Below are 17,821 nucleotides of genomic sequence, written 5' to 3' on the forward strand. Positions count from 1 at the left end.
GTACATATTCTTTATCCCTTACACTATGTATAAGACAGTAGTTTTGGAATTGTTAGTTAGATTACTTGTTGGTTATTACTGCATTGTCGGAACTAGAAGCACAAGCATTTCGCTACACTCGCATTAACATCTGCTAACCATGTGTATGTGACAAATAAAATTTGATTTGGTTTGATTTGAGGTGCAGGTTTTTGTTCCAGCCCAGGTCTAACACACTCAATTCCCTTTTCACAATTTAAATAAGAGACTATGATTAGTTGATCATTTTAATCAGATGTGTTAACTCACAGTTGGGATGGAACAAAAGCCTGCAACACATTGGCTCTCCAGGATGTTGGAAATTGCAGACCCTCCCTTGTCTGTCGTCTCATGATGCCAGACATCTTACTACAGCTCACCATTCCTGATGTATGAGACCAAGACTTGGAGATCAAGATGATCCCTGTCTCGGACCGTTAAAACACACCTGTGGCCAAAATGAAGGACTCTGGGGTTCTCTCAGGTAGAGGGGGAGGAGAATCTTCACTCTGGTCACTGTCTGGGTCAGAGTACAGCAGGGGTTATTACCAGGGTCAAGATCAAATTGACGGCCAATCAACAATCAAACGACAGCGAGAAACAGGTACATCTGAAATGGTGCCCTATTCCTAATGATTAAGTGCACTACTTTTAGCCAGAGCCCTCGATGAAGTAGTGCACTACTTTTAGCCAGAGCCCTAGATAAGGTAGTGCGCTACTTTTAGCCAGAGCCCTAGGTGAAGTAGTGCACTACTTTTAGCCAGAGCCCTAGGTTAAGTAGTGCGCTACTTTTAGCCAGAGCCCTAGGTTAAGTAGTGCGCTACTTTTAGCCAGAGCCCTAGGTGAAGTAGTGCGCTACTTTTAGCCAGAGCCCTAGGTGAAGTAGTGCCCCTACCCTTTAGCCAGAGCCTAGGTGAAGTAGTGCCCTACTTTTTTAGCCAGAGCCCTAGGTGAAGTAGTGCCCTACTTTTGCCCTACTACTTTAGCCAGAGCCCTAGGTGAAGTAGTGCCCTACTTTTAGCCAGAGCCCTAGGTGAAGTAGTGCCCTACTTTTAGCCAGAGCCCTAGGTGAAGTAGTGCACTACTTTTAGCCAGAGCCCTAGGTGAAGTAGTGCCCTACTTTTAGCCAGAGCCCTAGGTAAAGTAGTGCACTACTGTTAGCCAGAGCCCTAGGTGAAGTAGTGCCCTACTTTTAGCCAGAGCCCTAGGTGAAGTAGTGCAGTGTAAAGACAAAGGTACCATTTCAGATGCAGCCAGAGAGACAAGCTCAGAATACATCCTCCCAGATTCAGAGCCATAACCACCCCAAGACAACACGCCACAAAGCCAAGCAGAGCCAAAATCACCACCAAACCATTCAATCATTCCCATCAAAGCTGTTTCAATCACAAGCAAAGAGATCATACAATCAGAGATCAGGTGATTTTGAGATCATGATTAGGATATCGCTCGATTCCCATCAGCTGCCTTTGATCAAAATCCCATCTCTGGGCAGTTAAGTGATTGTCAGGCCATTGTGTGTAGCGTGGCAGTATAGGAGACTTTACACCCGTGCACGGTTGGTTGGTACACATGCACTGCCCCCCACCAACACAAATCCATCCCAGCCACCCACCACACCCTTTCCAGGACCACCTGAAACATCTCCTGGTGCTCCTTTCCCCCCCATCCTTTCCTCCCCCCATCCCTTCCCCCATCCCTTCCCTCCCCCATCCCTTCCCTCCCCCATCCCTTCCTCCCCCCATCCCTTCCTCCTCTCCATCCCTTCCTCCTCTCCATCCCTTCCTCCTCTCCATCCCTTCCTCCCCTCCATCCCTTCCCCCCCTCCATCCTTTTCTACCCTCCATCCCTTCCCCACCATCTCCATCCTTCCATCTCCACTGAGGAGTTTCCACATCAACTATCCTCCCAGACACTGTGTGCTTCCTCACTCAGACCCAGTCTAACACTACTCTGACAAAGGCCACAGAGGGAAACACAAGCAGAAAGAGGTTCCAGGAGACATTGTGCTTAGCTTCGGGTTATCCACACCACTCGCCTGCTAGCAGAGCCATTTGTGCATCCATAACCACCTTTATTTCCTGTCTAGAAGTCTGCGATTATGCACGGATGCTCAAATGGCTATTGTAGCGTGTCTAGTCTCCTCTCCTGTCTGAAACGGCCTGTTGAGGCCTAGTAACATCTGTCTGAAACACCCTGTTGAGGCCTAGCAACATCTCTCCTGTCTGAAACACCCTGTTGAGGCCTAGCAACATCTGTCTGAAACACCCTGTTGAGGCCTAGCAACATCTGTCTGAAACACCCTGTTGAGGCCCAGCAACATCTCCTGTCTGAAACACCCTGTTGAGGCCTAGCAACATCTGTCTCCTGTTGAGGCCTAGAACACTCTCCTGTCTGAAACACCCTGTTGAGGCCTAGCAACATCTGTCTGAAACACCCTGTTGCAACATCTCTCTGTCTGAAACACCCTGTTGAGGCCTAGCAACATCTCTCCTGTCTGAAACACCCTGTTGAGGCCTAGCAACATCTGTCTGAAACACCCTGTTGAGGCCTAGCAACATCTGTCTGAAACACCCTGTTGAGGCCGAGCAACATCTCTCCTGTCTGAAACACCCTGTTGAGGCCTAACAACATCTGTCTGAAACACCCTGTTGAGGCCTAGCAACATCTCTCCTGTCTGAAACACCCTGTTGAGGCCTAACAACATCTGTCTGAAACACCCTGTTGAGGCCGAGCAACATCTCTCCTGTCTGAAACACCCTGTTGAGGCCTAACAACATCTGTCTGAAACACCCTGTTGAGGCCTAGCAACATCTGTCTGAAACACCCTGTTGAGGCCGAGCAACATCTCTCCTGTCTGAAACACCCTGTTGAGGCCGAGCAACATCTGTCTGAAACACCCTGTTGAGGCCTAGCAACATCTGTCTGAAACACCCTGTTGAGGCCTAGCAACATCTCTCCTGTCTGAAACACCCTGTTGAGGCCTAACAACATCTGTCTGAAACACCCTGTTGAGGCCGAGCAACATCTCTCCTGTCTGAAACACCCTGTTGAGGCCTAGCAACATCTCTCCTGTCTGAAACACCCTGTTGAGGCCTAACAACATCTCTCCTGTCTGAAACACCCTGTTGAGGCCTAACAACATCTCTCCTGTCTGAAACACCCTGTTGAGGCCTAACAACATCTGTCTGAAACACCCTGTTGAGGCCTAGCAACATCTCTCCTGTCTGAAACACCCTGTTGAGGCCTAACAACATCTGTCTGAAACACCCTGTTGAGGCCGAGCAACATCTCTCCTGTCTGAAACACCCTGTTGAGGCCTAACAACATCTGTCTGAAACACCCTGTTGAGGCCTAGCAACATCTGTCTGAAACACCCTGTTGAGGCCGAGCAACATCTCTCCTGTCTGAAACACCCTGTTGAGGCCGAGCAACATCTGTCTGAAACACCCTGTTGAGGCCTAGCAACATCTGTCTGAAACACCCTGTTGAGGCCGAGCAACATCTCTCCTGTCTGAAACACCCTGTTGAGGCCTAACAACATCTGTCTGAAACACCCTGTTGAGGCCGAGCAACATCTCTCCTGTCTGAAACACCCTGTTGAGGCCTAGCAACATCTCTCCTGTCTGAAACACCCTGTTGAGGCCTAACAACATCTCTCCTGTCTGAAACACCCTGTTGAGGCCTAACAACATCTCTCCTGTCTGAAACACCCTGTTGAGGCCTAGCAACATCTGTCTGAAACACCCTGTTGAGGCCTAGCAACATCTGTCTGAAACACCCTGTTGAGGCCTAGCAACATCTGTCTGAAACACCCTGTTGAGGCCTAGCAACATCTGTCTGAAACACCCTGTTGAGGCCTAGCAACATCTGTCTGAAACACCCTGTTGAGGCCTAGCAACATCTGTCTGAAACACCCTGTTGAGGCCTAGCAACATCTGTCTGAAACACCCTGTTGAGACATCTGTCTGAAACACCCTAGCAACATCTGTCTGAAACACCCTGTTGAGGCCTAGCAACATCTGTCTGAAACACCCTGTTGAGGCCTAGCAACATCTGTCTGAAACACCCTGTTGAGGCCTAGCAACATCTGTCTGAAACACCCTGTTGAGGCCTAGCAACATCTCTCCTGTCTGAAACACCATGTTGAGGCCTAGCAACATCTGTCTGAAACACCCTGTTGAGGCCTAGCAACATCTGTCTGAAACACCCTGTTGAGGCCTAGCAACATCTGTCTGAAACACCCTGTTGAGGCCTAGCAACATCTGTCTGAAACACCCTGTTGAGGCCTAGCAACATCTGTCTGAAACACCCTGTTGAGGCCTAGCAACATCTGTCTGAAACACCCTGTTGAGGCCTAGCAACATCTGTCTGAAACACCCTGTTGAGGCCTAGCAACATCTCTCCTGTCTGAAACACCATGTTGAGGCCTAGCAACATCTGTCTGAAACACCCTGTTGAGGCCTAGCAACATCTGTCAAACACCCTGTTGAGGCCTAGCAACATCTCTCCTGTCTGAAACACCCTGTTGAGGCCTAACATCTGTCTGAAACACCCTGTTGAGGCCGAGCAACATCTCTCCTGTCTGAAACACCCTGTTGAGGCCTAGCAACATCTCTCCTGTCTGAAACACCCTGTTGAGGCCTAACAACATCTCTCCTGTCTGAAACACCCTGTTGAGGCCTAACAACATCTCTCCTGTCTGAAACACCCTGTTGAGGCCTAGCAACATCTGTCTGAAACACCCTGTTGAGGCCTAGCAACATCTGTCTGAAACACCCTGTTGAGGCCTAGCAACATCTGTCTGAAACATCCTGTTGAGGCCTAGCAACATCTGTCTGAAACATCCTGTTGAGGCCTAGCAACATCTGTCTGAAACACCCTGTTGAGGCCTAGCAACATCTCTCCTGTCTGAAACACCATGTTGAGGCCTAGCAACATCTGTCTGAAACACCCTGTTGAGGCCTAGCAACATCTGTCTGAAACACCCTGTTGAGGCCTAGCAACATCTGTCTGAAACACCCTGTTGAGGCCTAGCAACATCTGTCAAACACCCTGTTGAGGCCTAGCAACATCTGTCTGAAACACCCTGTTGAGGCCTAGCAACATCTGTCTGAAACACCCTGTTGAGGCCTAGCAACATCTGTCTGAAACACCCTGTTGAGGCCTAGCAACATCTCTCCTGTCTGAAACACCCTGTTGAGGCCTAGCAACATCTCTCCTGTCTGAAACACCCTGTTGAGGCCTAGCAACATCTGTCTGAAACACCCTGTTGAGGCCTAACAAATCTGTCTGAAACACCCTGTTGAGGCCTAGCAACATCTCTCCTGTCTGAAACATCCTGTTGAGGCCAAGCAACATCTCTCCTTGGGGAAAGAATAAACAGCCTGGTACATTACAGCCTGTGTCCCAAAAGGCACCCTTTTGTCAAAGGTAGTGCACTATATAGGGAGCCGTTTGGGATATAACCTACATTGAGAACCAGCTCAGTCGTGGGGCAGCAGAACACCAGCCCTGTTTGCACCACAGACAGATGTTAGATTAAACCATGCTTTGGCCCACAGAGCACCACTAATGGCCCACTTCCAATGGGCTGACATGCAGGCAGACACACCTCCCCCGCCAAGCACAGAAGGGCAGAAAGCACCACATGCCATGAGCTCAGAGACATGAACAGCAGCACCCGTAGACACACATGATCAGATGTTTACTCATCTCACACTCAGAACATTCCACACAGTCAACAAATCATCCAATAACAGACTGACAAGTCTTACATTACCCCTCAACATAACCCCCATTAAGAGTTACATTACCCCTCAACATAACCCCACCTACGAGTTACATTACCCCTCAACATAACCCCACCTACGAGTTACATTACCCCCTCAACATAACCCCACCTAAGAGTTACATTACCCCCCTCAACATAACCCCACCTAAGAGTTACATTACCCCCCTCAACATAACCCCACCTAAGAGTTACATTACCCCTCTCAACATAACCCCACCTAAGAGTTACATTACCCCCTCAACATAACCCCACCTAAGAGTTACATTGCCCCCTCCCCTCAACATAACCCCACCTAAGAGTTACATTACCCTCAATATAACCCCACCTAAGAGTTGCATTACCCCTCATATAACCCCACCTAAGAGTTGCATTACCCTCAACATAACCCCACCTAAGAGTTACATTACCCTCAATATAACCCCACCTCAACATAACCCCACCTAAGAGTTACATTACCCCTCAACATAACCCCACCTAAGAGTTACATTACCCTCAACATAACCCCACCTAAGAGTTACATTACCCCTCAAATAACCCCACCTAAGAGTTACATTACCTCTCAACATAACCCCACCTAAGAGTTACATTACCCCTCTCAACATAACCCCACCTAAGAGTTACATTACCCCTCAACATAACCCCACCTAAGAGTTGCATTACCCCTCAACATAACCCCACCTAAGAGTTACATTACCCCTCAATATAACCCCACCTAAGAGTTGCATTACCCCTCAATATAACCCCACCTAAGAGTTACATTACCCCTCAACATAACCCCACCTAAGAGTTACATTACCCCTCAATATAACCCCACCTAAGACATAACCTCAACATAACCCCACCTAAGAGTTGCATTACCCCTCAACATAACCCCACCTAAGAGTTACATTACCCCTCAACATAACCCCACCTAAGAGTTGCATTACCCCTCAATATAACCCCACCTAAGAGTTGCATTACCCCTCAACATAACCCCACCTAAGAGTTGCATTACCCCTCAACATAACCCCACCTAAGAGTTACATTACCCCACTCAGCATCCTGTACCGTCCTGTTCTGTCCCTTCACTGTCATATAATACTATGGTAACTCCAACTTGAGCCTGGAGTCTACAGCCTAAACCCTAAACCAAGGCCTGCTGGAGTCTACAGCCTAAACCAAGGCCTGTTGGAGTCTACAGCCTAAACCAAGGCCTGCTGGAGTCTACAGCCTAAACCCTAAACCAAGGCCTGTTGGAGCCTACAGCCTAAACCCTAAACCAAGGCCTGCTGGAGTCTACAGCCTAAACCCTAAACCAAGGCCTGCTGGAGTCTACAGCCTAAACCCTAAACCAAGGCCTGCTGGAGTCTACAGCCTAAACCAAGGCCTGCTGGAGTCTACAGCCTAAACCCTAAACCAAGGCCTGCTGGAGTCTACAGCCTAAGCCCTAAACCAAGGCCTGCTGGAGTCTACAGCCTAAGCCCTAAACCAAGGCCTGCTGGAGTCTACAGCCTAAACCCTAAACCAAGGCCTGCTGGAGTCTACAGCCTAAACCCTAAACCAAGGCCTGCTGGAGTCTACAGCCTAAACCAAGGCCTGCTGGAGTCTACAGCCTAAACCAAGGCCTGCTGGAGTCTACAGCCTAAACCAAGGCCTGCTGGAGTCTACAGCCTAAACCAAGGCCTGCTGGAGCAGATGAAACATGGATGTAGACACCATCTAATAACATGGACAGTGTGGTGTGACACTATCGTGCCGTGGTCAGTTTATTAGCTCCAGTGAGACACCATTATGTGTGTGTGTGTGTGTGTGTGTGTGTGTGTGTGTGTGTGTGTGTGTGTGTGTGTGTGTGTGTGTGTGTGTGTGTGTGTGTGTGTGTGTGTGTGTTGTCCTCATCCTACAGCGGACTAGGACTGGGTTACCATGGTAAAATGGCAGATTATGTGTTTACTGTAGTTCAGAAAATGAGTGACTATAGCAGGTCAGAGTTGGAAGACACAATACAGAAATCATTCAGTTTATTGACACTTTCTTTTTGGGGGGGGGGTTACAAGACAATAATTTTAGTTCCATGGTTTAACACGTTTCATAACAATATATTCAATGTATCCAAACAGTATCTGTTTTATACATAATTAAAATGTTAATTCTCCACATAAGCAGTCCATAAGCAAGTCTGTATGTATATAATTAGTCTATATTGCAGGCCAGTGTTCTGAAACTGTCAGTTAGACTGGTCAGAGTCTCCATTGTCGCTCGCAGTGCTGTGTGTTTCTGTAGATCTGTGGTCTACATACCGTGTGTGTGTGTGTGTGTGTGTGTGTGTGTGTGTGTGTGTGTGTGTGTGTGTGTGTGTGTGTGTGTGTGTGTGTGTGTGTGTGTGTGTGTGTGTGTGTGTGTGTGTGTGTGTGTGTGTGTGTGTGTCTAGACAGCCTGTCATTACAGTGTGGCCTGCCAGTGCCCTCTGGCCACAGACATAGACTCCAGCTCTCCATAAACTGACCCTAGATCTGCCGGTCAGCTGCTACTCCACCCTACAGCTGACCACAACAACCACTGACCCTTAGTCAGCCCTTATAATAGGAACCCAGCCAGACCACCTGGGTTCAAATACTATTTGAAATCTTTAACATACTTTCAGCGTTTGCTTTAGTCTTCCTGGAGATGTAAATTGATCCATTGCCCCCAGGCAAGCTCTGTCAAGCACAGATAAGGTATTTGCAATGATTTCAAATAGTGTTTGAACCCAGCTCTGACCCCCACTCCCAGCCCATCTTCTGTCCCTGTGTCTGGTCCCTAGTCTGTTTTAGTCAGTAGTACCACAGCCCAACAAAGTTAGGGAAGTAGGTTAGTTAGTAAAAGCTCTAACGTAACCACGTACTTGATGCCGTTTCCGTCGGCGACCGTTGCTCGGCGATGGACATGGGCGACACCTTCCTGGGCGGGTGTTCGCCGTGGGCCGCCGTAACCGTGGCCGTAGCCTTGGAGGACCAGGAGGGTCTGGAACCCTCCCCTCCTCCATCTCCCTTCACATCAGGGAAGTCTGAGTGCAGAGGATTGGTGAAGCTCAGAGCAGTCCTGACAGGGGTGGAGGTGGAGGAGAGGGGCTGGGAAGAGGTCAGATTGGAGGTGGGGGTGCTCTCTGACCCAGCCACCAGGGCTGGAGGTGTGGGGGCTTTCTCTGGGCTGATCCAGCCTGCCTGACCCGCCTTCTCCCCCTTAAGGGGCAGGTGGTTGGGGCGGGAGGGGAGGGGTCCGAAGGCGCCCTGGTGCGTCATGTTGGGGGCCCCCCCGTCGGCCCCTGAGTCCTCAGAAAGAGAGGAACTGGAGGTGTTGGAGCGGGCCTTGAAGGCAAGGGATCTTTGCAGCCTGCTGTTACCATCGAAGCTCTTAGGACCCTCCTGTAAGGGAACCTTCTGTATCTCAATACTCAGCTTCCTCTCTAGACGCACTGCCCCATCCATTGGGGAGGGGGAGGAGGGAGAGGGGGCCTGGGCAGGGGGGCCTCCTGAGGGGACACTGTCCAACGATGTCTTGTTATAGTTGTCCTTCAGGTCGGGGGACAGTTGGGCCTGTTGGGCTTTCTGGGGCTGCTGTTGTTGTTGTGCAGAGGCCAGGACGTGGATGACCGGCTTGGGGTGGTAGCGGTCGTTGTCCTGACGTACGTTGGTGACGGTGGGGAAGGCAGAGGGGGGAGACGGGGTCAGGATGGGAGGAACCGGGCGAGGCTCTGGGGGCTGAAGGATCTCCTCTTTCACATCCCCTTCCAACTGACTGCTGAGAGAAAAGTGGGGGGGGAGAGAGAGAGAGAGAGGGGGGGGGGGACGCAAGAAGCGGAGCGAGAGGAGGATGGCGAGGGGAGAAAATGGGAGAGAGAAATTAAGACAGCGATAGCAATTCAAGCTTCAAATTTATGCTAAAATTCTACCACTAGATGGCAGAAGTCAATGTACACTACAATAGCAAGGCATCACATGCATCTAAATCAAACACAACTTCTTCAAACGTACATAATATCATGGATTTACCACAGTAATCTACCTGAAATACATCAGAACATAAGAGCAGATCATCCAATACAATGTAACACAGTCACCCCGTGAACACAGGGGGCGACACAGTCACCCCGTGAACACAGGGGGCGACGCAGTCACCCCGTGAACACAGGGGGGACGCAGTCACCCCGTGAACACAGGGGGACACAGTCACCCCGTGAACACAGGGGGGACGCAGTCACCCCGTGAACACAGGGGGGACACAGTCACCCCGTGAACACAGGGGGACGCAGTCACCCCGTGAACACAGGGGGCGACGCAGTCACCCCGTGAACACAGGGGGCGACGCAGTCATCCCGTGAACACAGGGGGCGACGCAGTCACCCCGTGAACACAGGGGGCGACGCAGTCACCCCGTGAACACAGGGGGCGACGCAGTCACCCCGTGAACACAGGGGGGCAGTCACCCCGTGAACACAGTCGCGCAGTCACCCCGTGAACACAGGGGCGACGCAGTCGCCCCCGTGAACACAGGGGGCGACGCAGTCACCCCGTGAACACAGGGGCGACACAGTCACCCCGTGAACACAGGGGGCGACGCAGTCACCCCGTGAACACAGGGGGCGACGCAGTCACCCCGTGAACACAGGGGCGACACAGTCACCCCCGTGAACACAGGGGGCGACGCAGTCACCCCGTGAACACAGGGGGGACGCAGTCACCCCGTGAACACACGCAGTCACCCCGTGAACACAGGGGCGACGCAGGAACACAGGGGGCGACGCAGTCACCCCGTGAACACAGGGGGCGACGCAGTCACCCCGTGAACACAGGGGGCGACACAGTCACCCCGTGAACACAGGGGGCGACACAGTCACCCCGTGAACACAGGGGGCGACACAGTCACCCCGTGAACACAGGGGGCAACACAGTCACCCCGTGAACACAGGGGGCAACACAGTCACCAGTCACCCCGTGAACACAGGGGGCAACACAGTCACCCAGTGAACACAGGGGGTAATACCACGGTAGACCTCCAATGTGACAACACAGTGGAATCTGGCTGAATGGATCTCGACCAGACTTTCTTTCCAAGAAACTGAGTGTAACGGATGTGAAACGGCTAGCTTAGTTAGCAGTGTGCGCTAAATAGCGTGTCAATCGGTTACGTCACTTGCTCTGAGACCTTGAAGTAGTAGTTCCCCTTGCTCTGCAAGGGCCGCGGCTTTTGTGGAGCGATGGGTAACGATGCTTCGTGGGTGACTGTTGTCGATGTGTGCAGAAGGTCCCTGGTTCGCGCCCGGGTATGGGCGAGGGGACGGTTTAAAATTATACTGTTACATGGGGTTGTCTGCTAGAGTGGGTGGCATGGTAACCACGGTAACCACAGGGGGATGGAACATTCAGCTCTTCAGAAAGGTGTGTGAACTGTCAAGTTCCATCTCCTGAACTCTCACACTTTCAGCAGGATGTGGACATGTGCCAATAAAGATCACATGATGACAAACGAAGGTTAATGCCCTGCACATGACTGAGCAGCACAGACACACACAGTCAGTGTGTTCTCAGAGAGACTACAGTCAGCTAGCTAGGAGCACAGTCAGCTGGCTAGAAGTACAGTCAGTGTGTTCTCAGAGAGACTAGGAGCACAGTCAGCTGGCTAGGAGCACAGTCAGCTGGCTAGGAGCACAGTCAGCTGGCTAGGAGCACAGTCAGCTGGCTAGGAGCACAGTCAGCTAGGAGCACAGTCAGCTAGGAGCACATTCAGGCAAGTGGCTTGAAGATCTCTGTTATGGTCAGTAGCTTCAGGTAACTGTCAAAATAAAGGAAACACTTACATAAAGTGTCTTAATAAGGTGTTGGGCCACCACGAGCCAGAACAGCTTCAATGCACCTTGGCATAGATTCTACAAGTGTCTGGTAGTCTATTGGAGGGACGCGACACCATTCTTCCACAATAAATTACATCATTTGGGGTTCTGTTGATAGTGGTGGAAAACGCTGTCTCAGTCACTGCTTCAGAATCTACCATAAATGTTCAATTAGGTTGAAATCTGGTGACTGACACACACAAACACACAAACACACTAACCCCCCCATGCTCATTTGAGACTCAAAGTCACTGAGATCTCTTCTTCTAGCCATGGTAGCCAAGATAATGGGCAACTGGGTATTTTTTATACATGACCCTAGGCATGATGGGATGTTAATTGCTTAATTATCTCAGGAACCACACCTGTACGGACCACACATTCAATATACTCAGAGTTCCTCATTTACTCAAGTGTTTCCTTTATTTTGTCAGGTATGTTGTTGATGAGTAGGGCATGATGGGATCTTTGAGGGCAGAATATCACAGCTGTTCCTGTCTATTGATCTGAACACAAGCTCAGAACATAGAACAACCTAGATGGTGCTGATGACAACCACAGAGCTCCTAATAGAACATTACTGAGGGTTTGATTCACGCAATGGTCCCACATACTGAGTACAGGTATCCAGTACTGAGTACAGGTCCTAGACCAGAAAGAGTCTCCAGTACTGAGTACATGTCCTAGACCAGAAAGAGTCTCCAGTACTGAGTACAGGTCTTAGACCAGAAGAGCCTCCAGTACTGAGTACAGGTCCTAGACCAGAAAGAGTCTCCAGTACTGAGTACAGGTCCTAGATCAGAAAGAGCCTCCAGTACTGAGTACAGGTCCTAGACCAGAAAGAGCCTCCAGTACTGAGTACAGGTCCTAGACCAGAAAGAGTCTCCAGTACTGAGTACAGGTCCTAGACCAGCCCAGAAAGAGTCTCCAGTACTGAGTACAGGTCCTAGACCCGCCCAGAAAGAGTCTCCAGTACTGAGTACAGGTCCTAGACCAGCCCAGAAAGAGTCTCCAGTACTGAGTACAGGTCCTAGACCAGACCAGAAAGAGTCTCCAGTACTGAGTACAGGTCCTAGACCAGACCAGAAAGAGTCTCCAGTACTGAGTACAGGTCCTAGACCAGAAAGAGCCTCCAGTACTGAGTACAGGTCCTAGACCAGAAAGAGCCTCCAGTACTGAGTACAGGTCCTAGACCAGAAAGAGTCTCCAGTACTGAGTACAGGTCCTAGACCAGCCCAGAAAGAGTCTCCAGTACTGAGTACAGGTCCTAGACCAGCCCAGAAAGAGTCTCCAGTACTGAGTACAGGTCCTAGACCAGCCCAGAAAGAGTCTCCAGTACTGAGTACAGGTCCTAGACCAGCCCAGAAAGAGTCTCCAGTACTGAGTACAGGGTCCTAGACCAGCCCAGAAAGAGTCTCCAGTACTGAGTACAGGTCCTAGACCAGCCCAGAAAGAATCTCCAGTACTGAGTACAGGTCCTAGACCAGCCCAGAAAGAGTCTCCAGTACTGAGTACAGGTCCTAGACCAGCCCAGAAAGAGTCTCCAGTACTGAGTACAGGTCCTAGACCAGAAAGACCCTCCAGTACTGAGTACAGGTCCTAGACCAGAACGAGTCTTAAATGTAAATGTAAATGTGAGTCTCCAGTACTGAGTACAGGTCCTAGACCAGCCCAGAAAGAGTCTCCAGTACTGAGGCATGATGGGATGTTAATTTCTTAATTATCTCAGGAACCACACCTGTACGGACCGCACATTCAATATACTCCGAGTTCCTCATTTACTCAAGTGTTTCCTTTATTTTGTCAGGTATCTGTATGTTGTTGATGAGTAGGGCATGATGGGATCTTTGAGGGCAGAATATCACAGCTGTTCCTGTCTATTGATCTGAACACAAGCTCAGAACATAGAACAACCTAGATGGTGCTGATGACAACCACAGAGCTCCTAATAGAACATTACTGAGGGTTTGATTCACGCAATGGTCCCACGTACTGAGTACAGGTCCTAGACCAGCCCAGAAAGAGTCTCCAGTACTGAGTACAGGTCCTAGACCTGCCCAGAAAGAGTCTCCAGTACTGAGTACAGGTCCTAGACCAGCCCAGAAAGAGCCTCCAGTACTGAGTACAGGTCCTAGACCAGCCCAGAAAGAGCCTCCAGTACTGAGTACAGGTCCTAGACCAGCCCAGAAAGAGCCTCCAGTACTGAGTACAGGTCCTAGACCAGCCCAGAAAGAGTCTCCAGTACTGAGTACAGGTCCTAGACCAGCCCAGAAAGAGTCTCCAGTACTGAGTACAGGTCCTAGACCAGACCAGAAAGAGTCTCCAGTACTGAGTACAGGTCCTAGACCAGACCAGAAAGAGTCTCCAGTACTGAGTACAGGTCCTAGACCAGACCAGAAAGAGTCTCCAGTACTGAGTACAGGTCCTAGACCAGACCAGAAAGAGTCTCCAGTACTGAGTACAGGTCCTAGACCAGCCCAGAAAGAGTCTCCAGTACTGAGTACAGGTCCTAGACCAGCCCAGAAAGAGTCTCCAGTACTGAGTACAGGTCCTAGACCAGCCCAGAAAGAGCCTCCAGTACTGAGTACAGGTCCTAGACCAGAAAGAGTCTCCAGTACTGAGTACAGGTCCTAGACCAGCCCAGAAAGAGTCTCCAGTACTGAGTACAGGTCCTAGACCAGCCCAGAAAGAGTCTCCAGTACTGAGTACAGGTCCTAGACCAGCCCAGAAAGAGTCTCCAGTACTGAGTACAGGTCCTAGACCAGCCAGGAGGATTCCTGTATAAAAAGCCCTAGAAATCAATTCATGGTGCTGAATATGAAGAACAATTCAGCTCGTGACTTTGTTGTTTTCTTAGTCTTATTGACTGGCTCCCTTTAGAACCAAAACAACCCATTCCAAAGATTAGAAACATACCTGGCTAACCAGTAATGACTGACTGAAGGAGAGAGACCCTTGACTTTACACTGGCCAGAGAGAGACAGAGAGACAGAGAGGGAGATACAGAGAGAGGGAGATACAGAGAGAGGGAGATACAGAGAGAGGGAGATACAGAGAGACAGAGAGACAGAGAGGGGGAGATACAGAGAGGGGGAAATACAGAGAGAGGGAGATACAGAGAGGGAGATACAGAGAGGGGGAAATACAGAGAGAGGGAGATACAGAGAGAGGGAGATACAGAGAGAGGGAGATACAGAGAGAGGGAGATACAGAGAGGGGGAGATACAGAGAGGGGGAAATACAGAGAGAGGGAGATACAGAGAGGGGGAAATACAGAGAGAGGGAGATACAGAGAGAGGGAGATACAGAGAGAGGGAGATACAGAGAGAGGGAGATACAGAGAGGGGGAAATACAGAGAGAGGGAGATACAGAGAGAGGGAGATACAGAGAGAGGGAGATACAGAGAGAGGGAGATACAGAGAGAGGGAGATACAGAGAGGGAAATACAGAGAGAGGGAGATACAGAGAGAGGGAGATACAGAGAGAGGGAGATACAGAGAGGGGGAAATACAGAGAGAGGGAAATACAGAGAGAGGGAGATACAGAGAGGGGGAAATACAGAGAGGGGGAGATACAGAGAGAGGGAGATACAGAGAGAGGGAGATACAGAGAGGGGGAAATACAGAGAGAGGGAGATACAGAGAGAGGGAGATACAGAGAGGGACAGAGAGAGGGACAGAGAGAGGGACAGAGAGAGGGACAGAGAGAGGGACAGAGAGAGGGACAGAGAGAGGGACAGAGAGGGACAGAGAGAGGGACAGAGAGAGGGACAGAGAGAGGGACAGAGAGAGGGACAGAGAGAGGGACAAAGAGAGGGACAGAGAGAGGGACAAAGAGAGGGACAGAGAGAGGACAAGAGAGAGGGACAGAGAGAGGGACAGAGAGAGGGACAGAGAGAGGGACAGTGAGAGGGACAGAGAGAGGGACAGAGGAGAGGGACAGAGAGAGGGACAGAGAGCTCAGCAGGAGCCAGAGATGATGTGGTTCCACATCAGACAAACCGCAGGCTAGAACACCAACCGGGCTGAGTAGATACAGTGTTTGTTGAATACGTGATGAAGTCACTGTATTACCTGCGTACGCGGTGGTTTGGGGGGCGGTGTGTCCCATCGCTCCCTCGTCTGACTGGTGTCCAGCTTTCTCTGGGCTGAGCCCATCGTCCTAGAGAGAAGAAACAGAGGATGAAGTAAATAAGAAAATGAAAACTTTAGCTAATGTATCATTTGGGTCTGTCTGCACGGGTTCTAATAACAGCAAGGTAACATGGTTTCCTGTCCTGTTCATATCATCACTGGGGTTTCCTACACATGGTCCCAGGGGCTGGCTGAACAGTAGGCATGTGCAGCGTCCAAACCTATATCGAACACTATGAGGTAAGGAGGTCAGCTCAGGTCACCCTGGTCATGTGTGCCAGTGTGTGGCTATTGGTCCTGCCATTGTCCCAGTCTTCTGTTCTAAATAGGAGATTATACTGGGTAGTCTGTGTCCAAACAGTGTTTATGTAAAAGCATTTGTTGCTAACTATTTGCTAAACATAGCCAACAGTGGGACTATAGATGTGCCTGTATAGACATGATTACAGTACACAGAATACACACTAGAGGTCGACCGATTAATTAGGCCGATTTCAAGTTTTCATAACAACCGGAAATCGGTATTTTTGGGCGCAGATTTTGATTTATTAAAATTTTTACACTTTTATTTAACTAGGCAAGTCAGTTAAGAACAACATTCTTATTTTCAATGACGACCAAGAAACGTTCTGCCTCTGCCAAATTTTTACCATGTCAGCTCGGGGATACAATCTTGCACCTTTACAGTTATAACTAGTCCAACGCCTCTAACCACCTGCCTCCTCATTGCACTCCACGAGGAGACTGCCTGTGCCACGCGAATGCAGCAAGCCATGGTAAGTTGCTAGCTAGCATTAAACTTATATTATAAAAATCAATCAATCAACGACTGTCATTGCTCCAATGTGTTCATAACCATAAACATCAATGCCTTTCTTAAAATCAATACACAAGTATATATTTTTAAACCTGCCCATTTAGCTAAAATAAATCCAGGTTAGCAGGCAATATTAACCAGGTGAAATTGTGTCACTTCTCCAGCATTCATTGCACACAGAGTCAGGGGGTATGCAACAGTTTGAGCCACCTGGATCTTTGCGGAACTAATATGAATCGTGAAGGTTGTGCAATGTAACAGGAATCGTTAGACTCATGGATGCCACCCGTTAGATAAAATACGGAAAGGAATAAACGTTTCGTTTTCGAGGTGATAGTTTCCGGATTCGACCTAAGGATCGTATTTCTGTGTGTTTATTATAGTTAAGTCTATGAATTGATATTTGATAGAGCTGTCTGACTGAGGGTGGCAGCAGCAGGCTCGTAATAGTCAAAGGTTTAGAGAGGGAAATAGTCGACGCGTTATAATTCCTGTAATAACTTGCGGATGAACTTGAGAGGTTCCTTCGTTATTTTACCGTTCATGTCTTCCATAGAGAATGTCTTGATCTACTTCAAATAAGGTCTGTGTTTCGTGTTTAAACCTCCTCTGTTCATGTCTTCCATAGAGAATGTCTTGATCTACTTCAAATAAGGTCTGTGTTTCGTGTTTAAACCTCCTCTGTTCATGTCTTCCATAGAGAATGTCTTGATCTACTTCAAATAAGGTCTGTGTTTCGTGTTTAAACCTCCTCTGTTCATGTCTTCCATAGAGAATGTCTTGATCTACTTCAAATAAGGTCTGTGTTTCGTGTTTAAACCTCCTCTGTTCATGTCTTCCATAGAGAATGTCTTGATCTACTTCAAATAAGGTCTGTGTTTCGTGTTTAAACCTCCTCTGTTCATGTCTTCCATAGAGAATGTCTTGATCTACTTCAAATAAGGTCTGTGTTTCGTGTTTAAACCTCCTCTGTTCATGTCTTCCATAGAGAATGTCTTGATCTACTTCAAATAAGGTCTGTGTTTCGTGTTTAAACCTCCTCTGTTCATGTCTTCCATAGAGAATGTCTTGATCTACTTCAAATAAGGTCTGTGTTTCGTGTTTAAACCTCCTCTGTTCATGTCTTCCATAGAGAATGTCTTGATCTACTTCAAATAAGGTCTGTGTTTCGTGTTTAAACCTCCTCTGTTCATGTCTTCCATAGAGAATGTCT

At 49.2% G+C, this 17,821-nt stretch overlaps 1 protein-coding gene across 1 annotated transcript; it reads right to left on the reverse strand.

Moving 5' to 3' along the window:
* Window positions 1-235: 235 nt before the first annotated feature.
* On the reverse strand, window positions 236-15,819 carry LOC124029390 (tyrosine-protein phosphatase non-receptor type 12-like; the record flags this gene model as incomplete). The annotated part of the gene is made up of 3 exons (XM_046341106.1): window positions 236-538; window positions 8,673-9,694; window positions 15,740-15,819. Coding segments are annotated over 3 exons (1,185 nt in total), but the record flags the coding sequence as incomplete, so codon positions are not given.
* Between the last annotated feature and the right edge of the window lie 2,002 nt (window positions 15,820-17,821).

The sequence above is a fragment of the Oncorhynchus gorbuscha genome, unplaced genomic scaffold (genome assembly GCF_021184085.1).
Source record: "Oncorhynchus gorbuscha isolate QuinsamMale2020 ecotype Even-year unplaced genomic scaffold, OgorEven_v1.0 Un_scaffold_6192, whole genome shotgun sequence".
In the NCBI taxonomy this organism is placed as follows: domain Eukaryota; kingdom Metazoa; phylum Chordata; class Actinopteri; order Salmoniformes; family Salmonidae; genus Oncorhynchus; species Oncorhynchus gorbuscha.